This window comes from Hyla sarda, chromosome 2 (assembly GCF_029499605.1).
Source record: "Hyla sarda isolate aHylSar1 chromosome 2, aHylSar1.hap1, whole genome shotgun sequence".
In the NCBI taxonomy this organism is placed as follows: domain Eukaryota; kingdom Metazoa; phylum Chordata; class Amphibia; order Anura; family Hylidae; genus Hyla; species Hyla sarda.
The window spans coordinates 406,514,166-406,530,515 of record NC_079190.1 but is presented as its reverse complement, the minus strand read 5'-3'; the positions used below and the strand labels follow the sequence as shown (position 1 = coordinate 406,530,515).

Below are 16,350 nucleotides of genomic sequence, written 5' to 3'. Positions count from 1 at the left end.
ATGTTTATTCAACAGTTAAGCATCCTGGTTGTAATTTTTACTTACATTTATCCCTTTTGTAACATGTCTTGTTTTGACTACTCCTATAGGTAACTTTATGGAAGACATATTACCTAAGGCTGACCTATACATCCTCTCAAGAGTATTGCATGATTTGCCTGAGGGACCGTTAAACCACCTTTTAAAGAAGGTCTCTGAAGCTTGCCATCCAGGTAAAGGCACAGAAGTAGATGCACAAAAAAGTGCCATGACTTATGAGCATTTACATGACTTCTGTTTATCCTTTTCAGGTAGGAGTGCATTGCTTATTGCAGAAATTGTCCTTGATGAAGATAAAAAGGAACCTAGAGGACTTCTGCAGTCTCTTAGTATGAGTGAAGGAAAACAAAGAAGTGGCACAGAATACAAGAAGCTTCTAGAAAATAATGGTTTTAATAGTGTACAAATCAAGAACACTGGGAATTTACTAGATGCAATTTTAGCTGTAAAAAGATAAATAGCATTTATATTAGCTATGAGTAACAGTTGACTTTTTATACTGGTGGAAGACATGCAGTGGAGAATTGTCAAATTTGGTATGTCACGTAACTAGAACATTTGTACTGGTCTTCTACATGTATTTTTTTCACTCTGTGCGCATTGAAAAAATAAATTGTCTTAAAGCTTCCTGTATCTGCCAATATAGTTACATTAAAGGGGTACTCTGAAAAAATTTCAAATCAACTGGTGCCAGAAAGTTAAGCAGATTTGCTCAGCTGTTGTATGCTCCAGAGGAAGTTGTGTAGTTCTTTTTAGTCTGACCACAGTGCTCTCTGCTGACACCTCTGTTTGTGTCAGGAACTGTCCGGAGCCGAAGAGGTTTGCTGTGGGGATTTGCTTTTACTCTGGACAGTTTCTGACAAGGACAGAATTGTCAGCAGAGAGCACTGTGGTCAGACTGGAAAGAACTACACAACTTTTTCTGTAGTATACGGCAGCTGATAAGTACTAAATAGAGGTCATTTACAAATCTGGATAACTTTCTGGCTCCAGTTTATTTGAAAACATTTGTTTTCCACCAGAGTACCCCGGTAAGGGTAGGGTCACTCGTGTGCATGTGACTGCAGATGCACCGACTGCAGTCACAGAGGAACTGCGGAACTGTGTGTCTGCTCGTATTGGAGAATTTCTACTGTAGGAAATCCGCCACTACGAGCAGGCACACAAAGCTACCCATCCGCAACTGGGAGCCCGCTCTTCAGTCTTCCTATGACTGCTATTGGCGCATCCGCAGCATGAAATACGCTGTGCATGTGCCCCGTTTGAACTTGCCCTAAAGCAGTATTTCCTGCATTAAAGGGGTACTCCGGTGGAAAACTTTTTTTTTCTTCTAATCAACTGGTGCCAGAAAGTTAAACAGATTATAAATTACTTCTATTAAACATTCCTAATCTTTCCAAAATCTTTTTCTTTTCCATGCCTGGGAGACATTCCTGCTGGCAGGGATTGTGAAGATATCTGAAGTTTGAAAGGTGTCCCCTACCGTGAGCCATCCTGTAGTTACACCTCCTCATAGTGATTGAGAGTCTGGGCAAGATCCTCGTCATTATTCTGCTCTGTTTGAGTGGAGACACAGACCGCTTATTAGGCTGAGCGAGGCGTGATTAGAGCCTGAGCAAACGGGACTAGAGGAGGATGGCTCTCACCTAGGGCTAAAGTCAAATGACAGGTTCCCTTTGAGTCGTAAGATTGGCCGATATTCTCCTCTGACATTTTGTACGGGCAGATCTACTGTAAATAAGTGAACTGTCTTTATATACACAAGATACATTTTGCCATCAATCTGTCTTCTACTTCTTTCTAACTTACCGAATAGGTGTTTGTAAAAATTAGGGGCATATAAAGAAGACTGAAAGCAAGAATAAACATAGTTTGCTTGTAGTCTGTTACCATGAAAACTCATAGGTCTAGAAGTATAGGAGCTTTAGGTGGTTGCAAAGTTAGACTTTCTCTTTCAGTACAGAATGTCCAAACTTGCTAAGCAATGCAAGTGGATTTTTGTATTGCTATGTGTTGGGGGTCTCTTCCATAATATAGACTCAATAGAAGGCAGAAGATAACGCACTCACCAATAATTGCCCAGAAGCTAAATCATACCTTAGGTTCGTTCTTGAAAACTCTTAAAAATGTGAACAAAAAAGAAAAAACTAAACAGAATTGGTTAACTGAAAGCACCCCCAAAAGAAATAACAAATGCCATAATTGTACCATTTACAGTAAGAATTTGGCAACAAGCTGGTTTGGTTGGGAGATTATTCTGTCACAGTGAAACAACTCATAACCTGCCAGACTACCTATGTAGTATATTGTCTAATCTGCCCGTGTGGACAGAGGAAACTCCTAAGATGTGTTAAGGAGCATTTTCGCTCCGTCTGTTCAGAATTTGGGGCTGCACGTTTTATAACCCATGTCCGAGATGTCCACCACTGTGATGTGTCTTGCATTAGGTTTGCTGGTAGCGAGAAAGTTGATACTCCCTCTAGAGGTGGAGATAAGCACCTATTGCTCATGGAAAAAGAAGCCCGTTGGATAATCCGAGTCAACACGCTCGGTCCATTGGGATTAAATGACAGGAATGAGATGGGGTGCGTTTCTCCACTAAAGCCTCCCAACTGTGTTGATATTTTTAAATTAGGTGTTGTTTTTATAATCACTTATATTTGCACTTTGTATTTTGCACTGATGTTTGGTTTCTATAGTAATGCCTGTCAGGTTATTGCATTAAAAACTCCACCTTGACGTTCCTCGTCAGTACGGGCCAGAGGAAGCGCCGTCGAGCGTGAAACTAGTTGCCGCCCATGTCACGCCCCCGCCTCACCTGTATCACCATCGCTTACCGTGTGTCTGTCCAGTGTTATGAAGCTGTCCGCTGCTGATGTGAAATAAAGCCTGAACTTTTGCATTGGTATCCGTGGTGAGTGCATTATCTACTGCCTTCTATTGAGTCTATGTGTTGCTGTGTATGGATCTTTTGGATAAGAGCACATCCACTACCATTGCTATTACTGGACAGATACATATGGTGTTATGCCTGTTATAATACAGTTGGACTCTCTAATCATATCACATTAGCAGTGCCAGACAGTTCTTTCTGTTGGTTTCTGAGTGTTATACTGAATCTATTATGTCTGAGGCACGCAATGCAGAGAACCCTGTTAACATGGATCTGGAGACGCCAGCTGCGTCCATGGAAGAAGTTATCAGTACGGGTAGAGCTCTGGCGGGGGCGTTTTTCGCAGGCGCAGGATGAACTGCAAGTGTTAAGCACCAAATCCTTACAGTATAGGGTTCAAACACTTGCAGAAAAGGAAAACTGATTATTCCGGACCATCTAGTCATTAACTGCATATGCTGAATGCAAAAGGACACCAAGAGGGCTTCGGGTGTATAAATCCCCCTCGCAGTTTGGAAACAACCCAGAATTTCTGGCAGCATGGGATGAAGCCCATGTTTTACATTCACTTAATTTGCAGCAATTCTCCAACAGAACAAGAAAGAATCTGAATCCGTAACCACAGAGTTATGCGAAAATTGAACTAAGAATTTGGCTAACAGAAAGGCAGTTTACTAATTTCACACAAAATCTGGAAAAAAAATAATTTTACAGTTACAAACCGTATTGAAAGAAGTCAAACGTGACAAATATATGCTGGACAAGAAAGACTTTGAAACTAATACCATGTTTACATGGGCTAAGTTAAATCCGGGAAATGAGACTAACAAAAAAACGCTATGGAAAGAAGTTTCATGTGAGCAAGGGTCAAACAAGCTCGCATACTAAAAAGAAGAAATCCACTACAGACTTTCTCACTACAGAGTCCGATTCTAGGCAGGAGCAGTCAAGCGCCAATAACACTGATCAATTGTATGTTAATACATGCCAGTGATCAGTGTAAAAGATCAGTGTGTGCAATGCTATAGCCCCCTATGGGAGCTATAACACTGCAAAAAAAAAGTGTTAATAAATGTGATTTAACCCCTTTCCTAATTAAAGTTTGAATCACCCCCCCCTTTTCCCTTAAAAAAAAAAAAAAAACTGTAAATAAAAATAAACATATGTGGTATCGCCACGTGCGTAAATGTCAGAACTATAAAAATATATTGTTAGTTAAACTGCACGGTCAATGGCATACACATAAAATAATTCCGAAGTCCAAAATAGCATATTTTTGGTCACTTTTTATACCATTAAAAAATGAATAAAAAGCGATCAAAAAGTCAGATCAAAACAAAAATGGTACCTATAAAAACTTCAGATCACAGCGCAAAAAATTAGCCCTCAAACCGCCCCGTACGCAGAAAAATTTTAAGGTTATAGGGGTCAGAAGATGACCATTTTAAACATATAAATTTTCCTGCATGTAGTTACGATTTTTTCCAGAAATAAGACAAAATCAAACCTATATAAGTAGGGTATCATTTTAACCGTATGGACCTACAGAATAAAGCCAAGGTGTCATTTTTACCGAAAAATGCACTTCGTAGAAACGGAAGCCCCCAAAAGTTAGAAAATGGCGTTTTTTCTTCAATTTTGTAGCACAATAATTTTTTTTTCCCGTTTCGCCGTGGATTTTTGGGTAAAATGACTACTGCCACTGCAAAGTAGAATTGGTGACGCAAAAAATAAGCCATAATATGGATTTTTAGGTGGAAAATTGAAAGGGTTATGATTTTTAAAAGGTAAGGAGGAAAAAACGAAAATGCAAAAACTGAAAAACGCTGAATCCTTAAGGGGTTAAGGCGATCAGGAGACTCAATCTCAAAAAGTTTTACGCTCATGCAAATAAAGATGTGTGTGCAGCAGTTAGCGAATGTGATACCCCTTGCTAAATTGGTCCTTTGGGATTTACCATTGTTAAAGAGTTCACTCAATATGAGGTTGACTGTACCCATGTGCTAGTTGAATTTCAGGGGCGGTTTTCTCCTTCCTGGGCGATCCAAGGAGCGACAGCCACAAGTCACTGAACCGACCCCCAGGCCGCCCAATCGGGGTCGGCTCGGTGACAGAGGCTGTGTCCAGTTTTCTGGATTGGTTAATGTCCCCCATCTTACAAGAGATTTCCTCCTTCTTAAGGGCCACAGGCGACTTGATTAAGTGCTTACAACAGTTTGAGTGAAGAAATGAGTATTCCCTAGCCTCCATAGATGTCAAAAGTTTGTATACCCGCATCCCTCACGGTGTGGGTATACAGACTATGGAGGAGTGTTTGAAATACACTAACAAATCTGGGGAATTCATCTTTTTTTTTTTTTTTCTGGGAAGCACTGGAATTCGTTCTAACCAATAATTATTTTCAGTATGAGAACAGGTGGTTTATACAATGACAAGGGATGGCAATGGGGACTCCGGTCTCCTGCGTTTATACTAATGTATTTTTGGCCATGTTCGAGAAAAAATTTATCTTCACCTCCAGTAACCCTTTTGTTCAGTATATTAAATTATTTCTAAGATTTGTAGATGATATCTTCATAGTTTGGGATGGAGGTGAAGATGAATTTGCTGGATATGTTCAATATCTGAACGTCACTAATGACATCAACATGCTCTTCACCCATCACTTTGGGGGAAAGCAGCTGGAGTTCTTGGACGTTCAGATAACAGCCACTGATGATACCCTTACCACCACTTCATTCCGCAAAAGTACTTCCCGAAATGCCCTTTTACATTTTCAGAGTTCCCACCCGTTACATACTAAAACAACCTAGATGGTGAGCTATTCATTGAAAAAAAAAAAACCTTCTCTCAGTCGATGATGTGCCTCTTCTCAAAATCAGTCAACTGGGCAAAATGTCTCAGAGTGCATTGTAGAGGCATTTTTTAGCAGTCAACAATCTCTTACCAAGAGATACACTACCGAATAGTAGCCTCTGAATGCCTATTATAGGCAGTGTATATTAGATTTTCAGAGTAGCAAATTTACTTTCCAAGTAAAGCTTAAAGCTGCTTAAAACTGTGGAATTGTACACACTATTCATCTCTGGCCTCTGTGATATTTTAAAGGGGTACTCCGGGGGGAAACATTTTTTTTTAAAATCAACTGGTACCACAAAGTTAAACAGATATCTAAATTACTTCTATTTAAAAATCTTGATCCTTCCAGTTCCTATTAGCTGCTGTATACTCCAGAGGAAGTTGTATTTCTTTCTGGTGTTCTTTTCAGTCTGACCACAGTGCTCCCTGCTGACACCTCTGTCCAGATCAGGAACTGTCCAGAGCAGAAGAGGTTTGCTATGGGGATTTGCTTGTTCTCTGGACAGTTTCTGACATGGACAGAGGTGTCAGCAGAGAGCACTGTGGTCAGACTGAAAAGAATTCCAGAAAGAAATACAACTTCCTGTGGAGCATACAGCAGCTGATATGTACTGGAAGGGTTAAGATTTTTAAATAGAAGTATTTTACAAATCTCTTTTACTTTCTGGCACCAGTTGATTTGAGTTAAAAATAGTTTTTCACTGGAGTACCCCATTAAGTGACGTTCTTTTATTTTTTCTTATTGTATAATGAATTTTGTCCACAACAGAAAATAGTTTTTAGCCAATGACTATATAGTGCGGTTCCCATTGACTTGTAGGTGTTGTTATATATGACAACATAGCAATAGTCACTAACATGCATATACAGTACATAAGATACCAAGGAATGATCCTTGGTGATGAATTTGGTACATGCTGTGCTGGAAGAGAGACTGGTGTACTACATGTACAGTATTAATAAATCTCCCCCCAAATATTGCTGGTTTGCTCCTATACTTACTGTAATTGCTTTGTGTTGTAATCCTGTATTTCATCAAAATAATTTTTTGGCTGTGGAATTCGAGGAAAGACCAATTTGGAGATCCTAAAAAAAACATAAATGCAACAATTATTATTGCTAATATGTTTATGCTGATTCTGAAAGTTTGAGGTTTAGGATGGTGTTACATACAGAATTATTGCTTCATGACCTTTTTTGGGCAGCACTTGTATGACATAAGAAAACAATGCCCTTTTATCATTATTGTTACACAGGGGCATAATCAGGGCTGTATTTGCCATTTGTTACTCGTGGGTGGCATCTTGTAGGGAGCAGCACCTGCTACTGATATATCTTTTTTTTTTTTTTTTTCTTTCTTTAACATCCTAACCACCCCCTCTTAAAGTTAGTCTGCTAGAGAGGATGAAAGGAACCTGACTCTCAGTTGGGAGTTCTACTCCAGAAAGATGCAGCCTCAAAAAGTGAACTTTGTGACAAGTGCCAGTGGTGTAAGGAGACGCTTTTAAAGTTTGTTCTGTCCAGTGGCCGACATGAAGTCTCTTGTATAGTGAAGGCCACTTAAAGTGTTTAGTTAATGCTGGACAGGCAGGCTCTGCTTTGTTTTTGCCAATGTGAACACGGCTTGGTTTTGTTTTTCAGACAATATACCACGGGGAAGCCTGCATCTGAACCATGCCACTGTCTCTGACGAGTGTTTACTGTAGTTTGCCATCTTTACTTAAGCTAAATTCCCAGACTCATTATTTTGCAGAGATGCTTTGGGACAATTGTTTCCTACCTAACAGAAAAAAAGCTAATTGAAATCTGTCTACCTTTCCTCTGTTTATTTACGTATCTCAGTAACTATGTATCACTTGTATATGCCACCAATGTCATATTAGTAAATATCTAAGGACTGTAATCCCCACCAACTGCCAGAATGTAAGTGCCATGCCACCTTTTGTCCAGACTGCTTTTATTGGGAGTTGCAAAATAGTCAATGTAGTCAGAATTTATTTTACTTTATTCGGAATTGCCAGCAAATACAGGCAACGCAAAGAAGAATACACTACATATAGAATTCTCCAGCCTCCAATGAACTCAAAAGGAATGTTTCCTCAAAATGACCTATTGTTTAAATCAATTTTATATGTTAAACCTCTTTTAAAAAAATTCTGACTGCCTATAATCCTGAAATCTTGCAGTTGCCATTCTCACCACCTAAAATTAAGCTGAGAATTCCTGTGTTGTGTAATGGAGTTGTGTAAAGGAGACATCATTAGATAGAGGAGACAATAGGAGCTCAGCTTCCCCCTACTTTTGAAATTACCTCTTTAAAAATCACAGAGTATGCTCAGAAACTTCTCCTATTCATTTCAATGGGAAAGTTCATTCTTAGGAACTCTACCTAGTGTCTGCTGAAGGCATAAATCATTTTACAATGTAACTTAAAGGAGTAGTTCAGTATAACAAAACATAACCCCTATCCGGAGGACTCCCCACAAACTCCAGGCTCTCTGCATGAATGGAGTGTGTCGACCATGGCACAAAGCTGTGGCCAACATGCCCCCTTTATGCGTCTACATGGGAGAGCTGGACATACTTGAACACTTTGTCTCTGGCTGTCCCATAGATATACATGGAGGGGGCATGTCGGCCACAACACAAAGCTGGTGGTTGACACAGTTCCATTCATGAGGAGAACAGGGGGGGGGGGGGGGTTTCCCAGATAGGGAATTAGTGTTGTTATATTGGATAGCCTTTTTAATGGCTGTGAAGGTTCTTTTTCCCAGCATTGCTGTTCCTGTACTGAGCTCCCTGGGAACTGGATTTGAAATAGATTTTCTATTTTGAATAGCTTAACATTATCTTATTTAACATTTACTTATTCTTTACATTAAATGTTACCTATTGTAGTAAATGCTCAGCATGATTGTCAGAATGATTATAAGGCCAGACAGACCTAATAAGGTTATCAGTATTATAAGTTCAGTTTTGTCAGATGGTTCATGGGGTGCACCTGGAAGAAAAGGGAAAACGCAAGTTATATACTGAAAAAGGAACATTATACAGTTTAGTACCCTGTTAATAATATTTAGATTTATCATAAATATATTATCATCAAGGTCATGGTTCAATTTTGTCAAAAAATGGACAGTGCCCCGGCTAGGAGGCAAGAGAATGCATAGCTGAAATCTTTGTTGTGTTCTTTCTTTCAGCTATATAATCCATATCAGCACAATATTTTTTGTGCCATTGGATATAGTTAGAATAGTGTAACATGACAACAAGCATACTTGGAGATCATATCTAAGACGCCATTTATTTAAATATCTTTCTTCCTAATTTTGCTAAATTTGTAACATTTTTGCTATAATGTTATCTTGCTGTAGGTCGATCAGTTATACAGTCATTTCTATAGCTGGTGAACCCTTTAACTACTGGGTAGTCCCAAGGAGGAAGATACAGTAACTTGGATAAGAGATCTTAAAAGGTAATAAACTTGTTGGTAAAACACAGCAATTCTGTATATCCCAGCCCTGGACTGATCTGTGAGATCATTTGAGGGAATGACATTTAGGTTGAATGTCCAGCATCATGTTAGGGCATTGCAGACATGAGTGTGTAACCCACTGCTTGACATGACTATTAATTCCTCTTCTACTCTACCCAAGCAGGGAGACACAGTTTAACATATGCATTCCCATTCACACTTCTGAATTTCCGCTTGTGGAATTCCGCAAGCGGGAATTCAGAAGTGTGAATGGTAATGCGGAATCCCATAGAAGTTTATGGGCTTTAATTTGAGGCGGAATTCTACAAGCGGAAATTCTGCCATGTGTATAGACCCTTCTCATAGATGCATCAGTGATCTACTCTGTCAGGGATTCCCCAGTAGTCTACAGTGAGATGTACTGGTTGCCACTCTTTGCTATAGACTGTTTTTACTGCAAGGGGGTGTAATGCGTTTATTACAGCCAATGAAGCCCTTAAAGGGGTACTCTAGTGGAAACATTGTTTTTTTGTTTTGCTGTTTATCAACTGGTTCCAGAAAGTTAATAAGATTTGTAAATTACTTCTATTAAAAAAATCTAAATCCTTCCAGTACTTATCATCTGCTGTATGATCCACAGGAAGTTCTTTTCTTTTTAAATTTCCTTTCTGTCTGACCACAGTGCTCTCTGCTGACACCTCTGTCCATTTTAGGAAGTGTCAGGAGTAGGATAGGTTTTCTATGGGGATTTGCTCCTACTCTGGACAGTTCCTAAAATGGACAGAGGTGTCAGCAGAGAGCACTGTGGTCAGGCAGAAAGGAAATTTAAAAAGAAAAACAACTTCCTGTGGATTATACAGCAGCTGATAAGTACTGGAAGGATTAAGATTTTTTGATAGACGTAATTTACAAATCTGTTTAACTTTCTGGCACCAGTTGTTTAAAAAATATATATTTTCCAGTGGAGTACCCCTAAAGTCTAATCTATACTGTGCAGTATAGTAGATGTCTATTTATAGTGCCGATTTGTACATTATAAGCTTACCACAAGATATCTCTTCACTCCACCGGCCCCAGTTTGCATTTATTCCACAACCGTCTCCTCTTGCTCTTATTCTGACCAAACATTTATTTTCTAAGTGTGAATGGAATGGTGGATTGGCGACACTGGAAATTAACTCCTACAACACAGAAATATTACACATTTATAAGATAAACATACAGGACTATGCATTAAACAAATGTAAAGGGTTATTACCATTTCAGAAAGTAATGACATAATACCCCATTACTTTCTGATTAGTGGAGAAAAAACTATAACCAAAGGAAATATAGAAAGGTATGCCCTAAAAACCTCCAATTATAAATAGCCCTTGGTATAACTATAAACAAAACACCAATAAGGCCAAATTAGATAAAACATAACTTTTACTGCTACTTTAAAATCAAATCACAAAAATGTGCAATATTATAAATACAGTAAATGGAGATACACACATGTGGAGGCCCAGTACAGGAGTTGCCCTCCTGTACCCTTTTCTGTCCTGTGTGGCGGACTCTATTCCAGTGTCCCCTGGGTCCACCTCCATTCTACAGACCCTGAATGGTTAACAGTGCTTTGTGTTATTTAATAATTTAACTTTCTCATGTTAATGTGCCTTTAAATGTTGTTACCAAGTCATATAACCAGGAAAGGTGTCAGTGACTAGGTGACTTGTGGGTGACCTATAGCACCCCTCCAAATTGCTCCCTTATAAACCAAGAGAGGAGCTAGCTAGGTCAGTTCTATGCATGCTGAGGAACAGTACAGTCAAGACCTTAGAGTGTCTGGTGTCCTAGGAGAGACCAAGGCCTAACCAAGCAGCCACCAACCGTGTACCCCTTCAGGTGAAAGTTAAAACCTGGTAAGCAACCACAGGGGAGAAGTCTAGTCAGTCATAGTCAAGTCTATCAAGCCTGCTAAGGTCAGCGTGGGATTGCCTAATTAAGTCCCAGCAAGCCCGCAGGTCTCCTAAGTCACTGGAAATATTGGCAAAAACTGTAACACCTTAATCAGTGCATAGCAAAGAGGGTAGGGAAAAGGGTACAGGTGACCGCCCCTATAGTCCACCCAATTGATGGTTTCCCTACCTAAATAAAATTAATCCTACCTATATTAAAGTGTGGAGGGGTATAGGATATTATTCATGTAAATGGTCTCCAAGATGGCAAATAAAAATATCATAACACAAAATCTTTGACTCCTTCTTCCAAGGTGTTTCTCTTATAATACTATTAGAGTTCTTCAAGGATGAAGGAGATGTAAGCAAAGATATATTCAATATAACATTTATTAGGTAGGAAAATATCTGATTAGTGGAGGGGCCAGTTCCAAGAATTATCCCCTCTTCTGAGATCTACTGACTTGAACTGTGGTCCCCCTTCTTTTTTTTTTTTGCAGTTAGACCCTCGCAAATCTGTGCAATAGTGATAGCAAAGACCTTTTGAAAAAATGACGCTAAAGTCATGATAGGTTAGTTAACGGATTATTTTAGTTTCTTTAAAACTCGATTTACATAAATCTTTTTTTTTTTTTTTGAATGATGTGATGAATTGTAATACACACACACTAAAAATACAAATGCACAGCTTTTGCATAGCAAATGTGGTGAACAGGATATTTTAACATGGGATAGGTTTAGGTCTGTAGTTAATTCAAGGGCAATCTTAAGTGGGATGCCAATGCCAGTTAACTTATTTTTTTTTGTCTGCCAACCCCTGACCTAGAGTCTGAAAGCTAAAAAGTGATTTTTTTTAAAATGATTTCTTTCCCTGTGGTTAAATATTTGGAGACTAATTTTTTCACAAATGATATATATATATTTTTTTAAAATCTTTTATAAATGTGGTGGTAATGTCAGTTTCATGATGTCAGTGAGGTTTCTGTACAACTGTAGACTGAAAACCCAAATGCTGGATAATCCTTAAACTTCCCCATCACATCTGCTTTCATTTCTGCTTTGCATTTTCCCCTTTTGATGATACTGTGGTGACATCATTGTAACTGTAGAGTAGAAAGCTGAAATATATCTAATTGTGATATATTATATAGGTAGTTCAATATAGATAACTAACCCTTCTAGTCAATCAAGTTGTTGATGCAGTCCAGATGATGTCCTTTAAGTGAATAGTAGATGTATTTAGTGCTAAACATTTATGGATGTCATTCAAATATATTACATTGATAGCTATCAGTGTCCGTATATAAGACAAAAATAAAGCATACCAAGTATAAGGGCATGCGATGACGTGGTGCAGCTCTCTTTGAGATGTGGTCAGTGTGTGTGTGGGGGTGCCACTGACTTTAATAGCAGCTACAATATATTACTGTCACTGTCTTCTATTGCAGTCAATGGGACTGGGGTTTTCAAGGGTGACACTGCATTGTTTCTGAGACAGAAATTGGTGTGTATTCCAAAAACAATAAGGTTATATGCCTTAACATAAATGGTATCCATTGGTGTTATTTTAAGGTCACAGGGTACAAGGAGACTATTTAATTCCCCAACATGCAACGTTTGGACAAACAAATAGCCTTGGGAAAGGCTACTTTTTTGCCGAAACAATGCATGTTGGGAACAAAATAAACCACAGCGTTACCTTAAACTTTACCTGGATTTCCCTAGAAAGCTGTGACCTTTTTTTGATTGGCTGCCTGAACGGTCACTTGTATACAGGAAGGAATTAAAGGAGTATTCCAGCGCAAAAAATAATTTAGCCCCTATCCTAAGGATAGGGGATAAGTTATAGATCGCGGGGGGTCCGAGCGCCGGGGCTGTGGCAGTCTGCAGGAAGTGAAGTTTCGTCCCCAGCTGAAAGCTGCTTCAGACACGCCCCATCCATGTATCTCTATGGGGTACATGGAGGGGGTGTGTCGGATGCCGCATCATGCGGGGATGGAACACCCCCTTTCCAGCATACTGCTGCGGCCCTGTCCAGGAGATCCCAGGGGCCCCAGCGCTCGGACCCCCCGCAATCTACAACGTATCCCCTATCCTTTGGATAGGGGATACGTTATATTGCACTACAGATCTCCTTTTAAGTGGTGTCTTCTAATTCTATAATTGGTATGCAGTGGAAACGCTATAGGAGAGGCAGAGGTAGTGGTCACACCCAGGTCCTAGTATCTGAGAAAGACAAAACCCTCTGCCACAAAAAAGATTGGGCTATAAACTGTTGGACCCAGATGGTACGTCTAAATATCCTGGTCCGCATAGTACAGAATTATAGTTACTGGTGTTGTGTCGTCAGTTCAGTCTGAGTGACCTAGAAAAGTATTAGACACTTTTCTGAGCAAGTAATATGGCCTGGGCCAACAGTCATTTGTTCTCTTTCTCCACTGTTTTTGGTAGGACTGTATTCATATATTTAGCTTCAACTGTGTTTAATGTTCTTCCAAATAGACTGGTAAGCCAATATTAAAAGGAAACTACCTAACCCAATTTTATGGTTATAGCCCGATCCTCTGCCTATATACTGTATAAGGGGAGTGATGCACTGGATAGTGCACTAGGTAAGATATATTAGAAGCGCTATCAAAATGCAGGGCGATTCAAATAAAGTGCAAGATTTATTTAGTTATTACATGTAACTCGTTTCAAGGGCGTGCTGCCCATTGCGGGAAATACCGCAGGAGAAGAAAAAACTAGCTCTATATTAGACTTCTAGGACCAATCTAAAATTCTGTATCATCGTTTCCGTGAAAAGAAATACCCCAAAACATTTTTTTTTTTAAATGCATATGTAAAAGCGGGCGCTATACAACAAACCAAATTAATAAAATAGAAGTGATGAAAATTCAAGTGCAATACAAAAACAATAGTATAAGTAATCTTAAGTTTCATTTTATTATTACCTATAATTGTGCTACTCAAATAAGGGAAATACTTAATAAATACTGGTCAGTGGTTTATAAGGATCCAATATTACATAAAATATTACCAAAGAAACTTGGACTGACATTTAGATGGGCCAAGACCCTCCGTAATGTCTTGGCACCAAGACGCATTAAAAATACATCTGAAGCGACAGCTACGGAAAAGAAATAACTGTTCCAGATGTAAGCGGTACCTTTCCTTGTAAAAATACCCGGTGTTTATGTTGTTCCTGGGTAAATTTGATTGTTTCTTACTCTACAGGTGGGAAATGTTATTCTCAAAGGTCATTTTGATTGTTTCTCCTCTTATGTTGTGTATTTGGTCACTTGCATCTGTGGATTACAATAGGTGGGCTGCACGATTCAGTCCGTGTGCGCCAGAATGAGCAAGCACAGACACAATATAAACAAGAAATTTCTTTTACACAGCTTATCAAGACACATTACTTTAGAACTCAAATTATGCGTCTTGGAAACTATATCCCCTGATTATTCGGACCGGTATCAGAGACTCATTAACCGTGAGCAGGGCCGGTTTTAGTCTAAGTGTGGCCCTGGGCAAAAATGAAAAATGGGGCCCCCAGATTGCGTGAACAAAGATCACTATGTCCCCCTGAATTGTGCTGCCCAGCTAATGTGAGTAAATGAGATTGCGCTGCAAACCACAAATGGCTGTGACTACAACATGTGAAATGTAATAATTCCATCCAGGATGAATTTGTGGCTGTGGTAATTTGGGGGTCACAATGTGACCCCATTTAGTGAAGATCAGATCCCCCCTTTGCAAGAACGAAGTGCACGGCCACCTGTGGAGCAACAGCAACTTGTAAGGACAAGAAATCCAGCGCAAAACAGCATCATAAAATGTATGGTTGCAGGAAACCACAGGGTCTCATAGACAGCCATGCATTTTGTGCGGACACAGAAAATGAAATTTCTGTGCCGGAAACATCTGTGGATCCGCCGGTGACCCGACCCATTTTGTGCCTCCAGCTGTTGCCACCCCCTTCCCCCGGCTCGCCCGCCCCTGGCCTGCCTAAAATGTTCCGAACACTACCCCTTTAAGTATGCAGCATAGTTCCCCCCCCCATATTAAGTTGGCAGCACAGTTCCCCCCCACATTAGTTTGGCAGTATGTTCCCCCACCTTAGGTTGGCAGTATAGTCCCCCCACATTAGGTTGGCAGTATAGTTCCCCCACCTTAGGTTGGCAGTATAGTTTCCCCCACATTAGGTTGGCAGTATAGTTCCCCCACATTAGGTTGGCAGTATAGTTCCCCCACATTAGGTTGGCAGTATAGTTCCCCCACATTACCCTGGCAGTATAGTTCCCCCACATTAGGTTGGCAGTATAGTTCCCCCACATTAGGTTGGCAGTATAGTTCCCCCACATTAGGTTGGCAGTATAGTTCCCTTTCATTAGGTTGGCAGTATGTTCCCCCGCATTAGGCTGGCAGTATAGTTCCCCCACATTACCCTGGCAGTATAGTTCCCCCACATTAGGTTGGCAGGTATAGTTCCCCCCACATTAGGTTGGCAGTATGTTCCCCCGCATTAGGCTGGCAGTATAGTTCCCCCGCATTAGGTTGGCAGTATAGTCCCCACACATTAGGTTGGCAGTATAGTTCCCCCACATTAGGTTGGCAATATGTTCCCCCACAGACATAAAGCCTACAACCATATACAGTGTATGGCTGGAGGCTGTATGTCTATGTATTGCCCTGCTTCAGTGCTCCAACCACCGCTCCTCCTGGCTTATAGGCCATAGTCGGAGCAGTGGTCGGAGCACTGAAGAGGACGTGCCGCTGGTGACTTACCATGCTGGCCAGCGGGCGTCCTTCTGCTCGATGCTTGCACCTCCATTCCTATGGGCGCATGCGCGGGATGTCAGTGACTCGGGCGTGCACCTCTGTGTTTTTAAAGTTAATGCACTGCCACAGAGAGTTAATGCGGGCGATCTTTCGGGACACAGGGATGTCCTTAATAGTAGGGATCGACCAATATCGTTTTTTTGGACCGATACCGATAATCTGTGGAGGTTAGGGCCGATAGCCGATAACTTATACTGATATTCCGGTATAAACTATCGGCTATTTATCCCCCACCCACACCGCTGCAGATCATTGATTAAAGCGGGCACTTTAAATCAATGAACTGCAGGGCTTTTGCA

The 16,350-nt window shown here is 40.3% G+C and overlaps 2 protein-coding genes across 11 annotated transcripts in view; one reads left to right on the top strand and one right to left on the bottom strand.

The window, feature by feature from the left end:
* Window positions 1-666, top strand: part of ASMTL (acetylserotonin O-methyltransferase like) — an 88,433-nt gene extending 87,767 nt beyond the window's left edge. For 3 of the 6 annotated variants that reach the window (XM_056558793.1, XM_056558795.1, XM_056558794.1), the window contains exons 13-14: window positions 90-212; window positions 291-666. In XM_056558793.1, coding sequence (XP_056414768.1) covers window positions 90-212; window positions 291-496 — 329 coding nt within the window. In that variant the 3' untranslated portion in view covers window positions 497-666. Of the gene's footprint in view, window positions 1-89; window positions 213-290 lie in introns of those variants that run through there. The other 3 variants (XR_008889009.1, XR_008889008.1, XR_008889007.1) reach the window with 2 other exon arrangements.
* Window positions 1-16,350, bottom strand: part of LOC130356819 (granulocyte-macrophage colony-stimulating factor receptor subunit alpha-like) — a 48,809-nt gene that overhangs the window by 3,732 nt on the left and 28,727 nt on the right. For all 5 annotated transcript variants that reach the window (XM_056558801.1, XM_056558798.1, XM_056558800.1 and 2 more), the window contains 3 exons: window positions 10,312-10,447; window positions 8,681-8,792; window positions 6,794-6,877 (listed from right to left, as the gene is read on the bottom strand). In XM_056558801.1, the coding sequence (XP_056414776.1) occupies window positions 6,794-6,877; window positions 8,681-8,792; window positions 10,312-10,447 (332 nt within the window). The remainder of the gene's footprint in view (window positions 1-6,793; window positions 6,878-8,680; window positions 8,793-10,311; window positions 10,448-16,350) is intronic.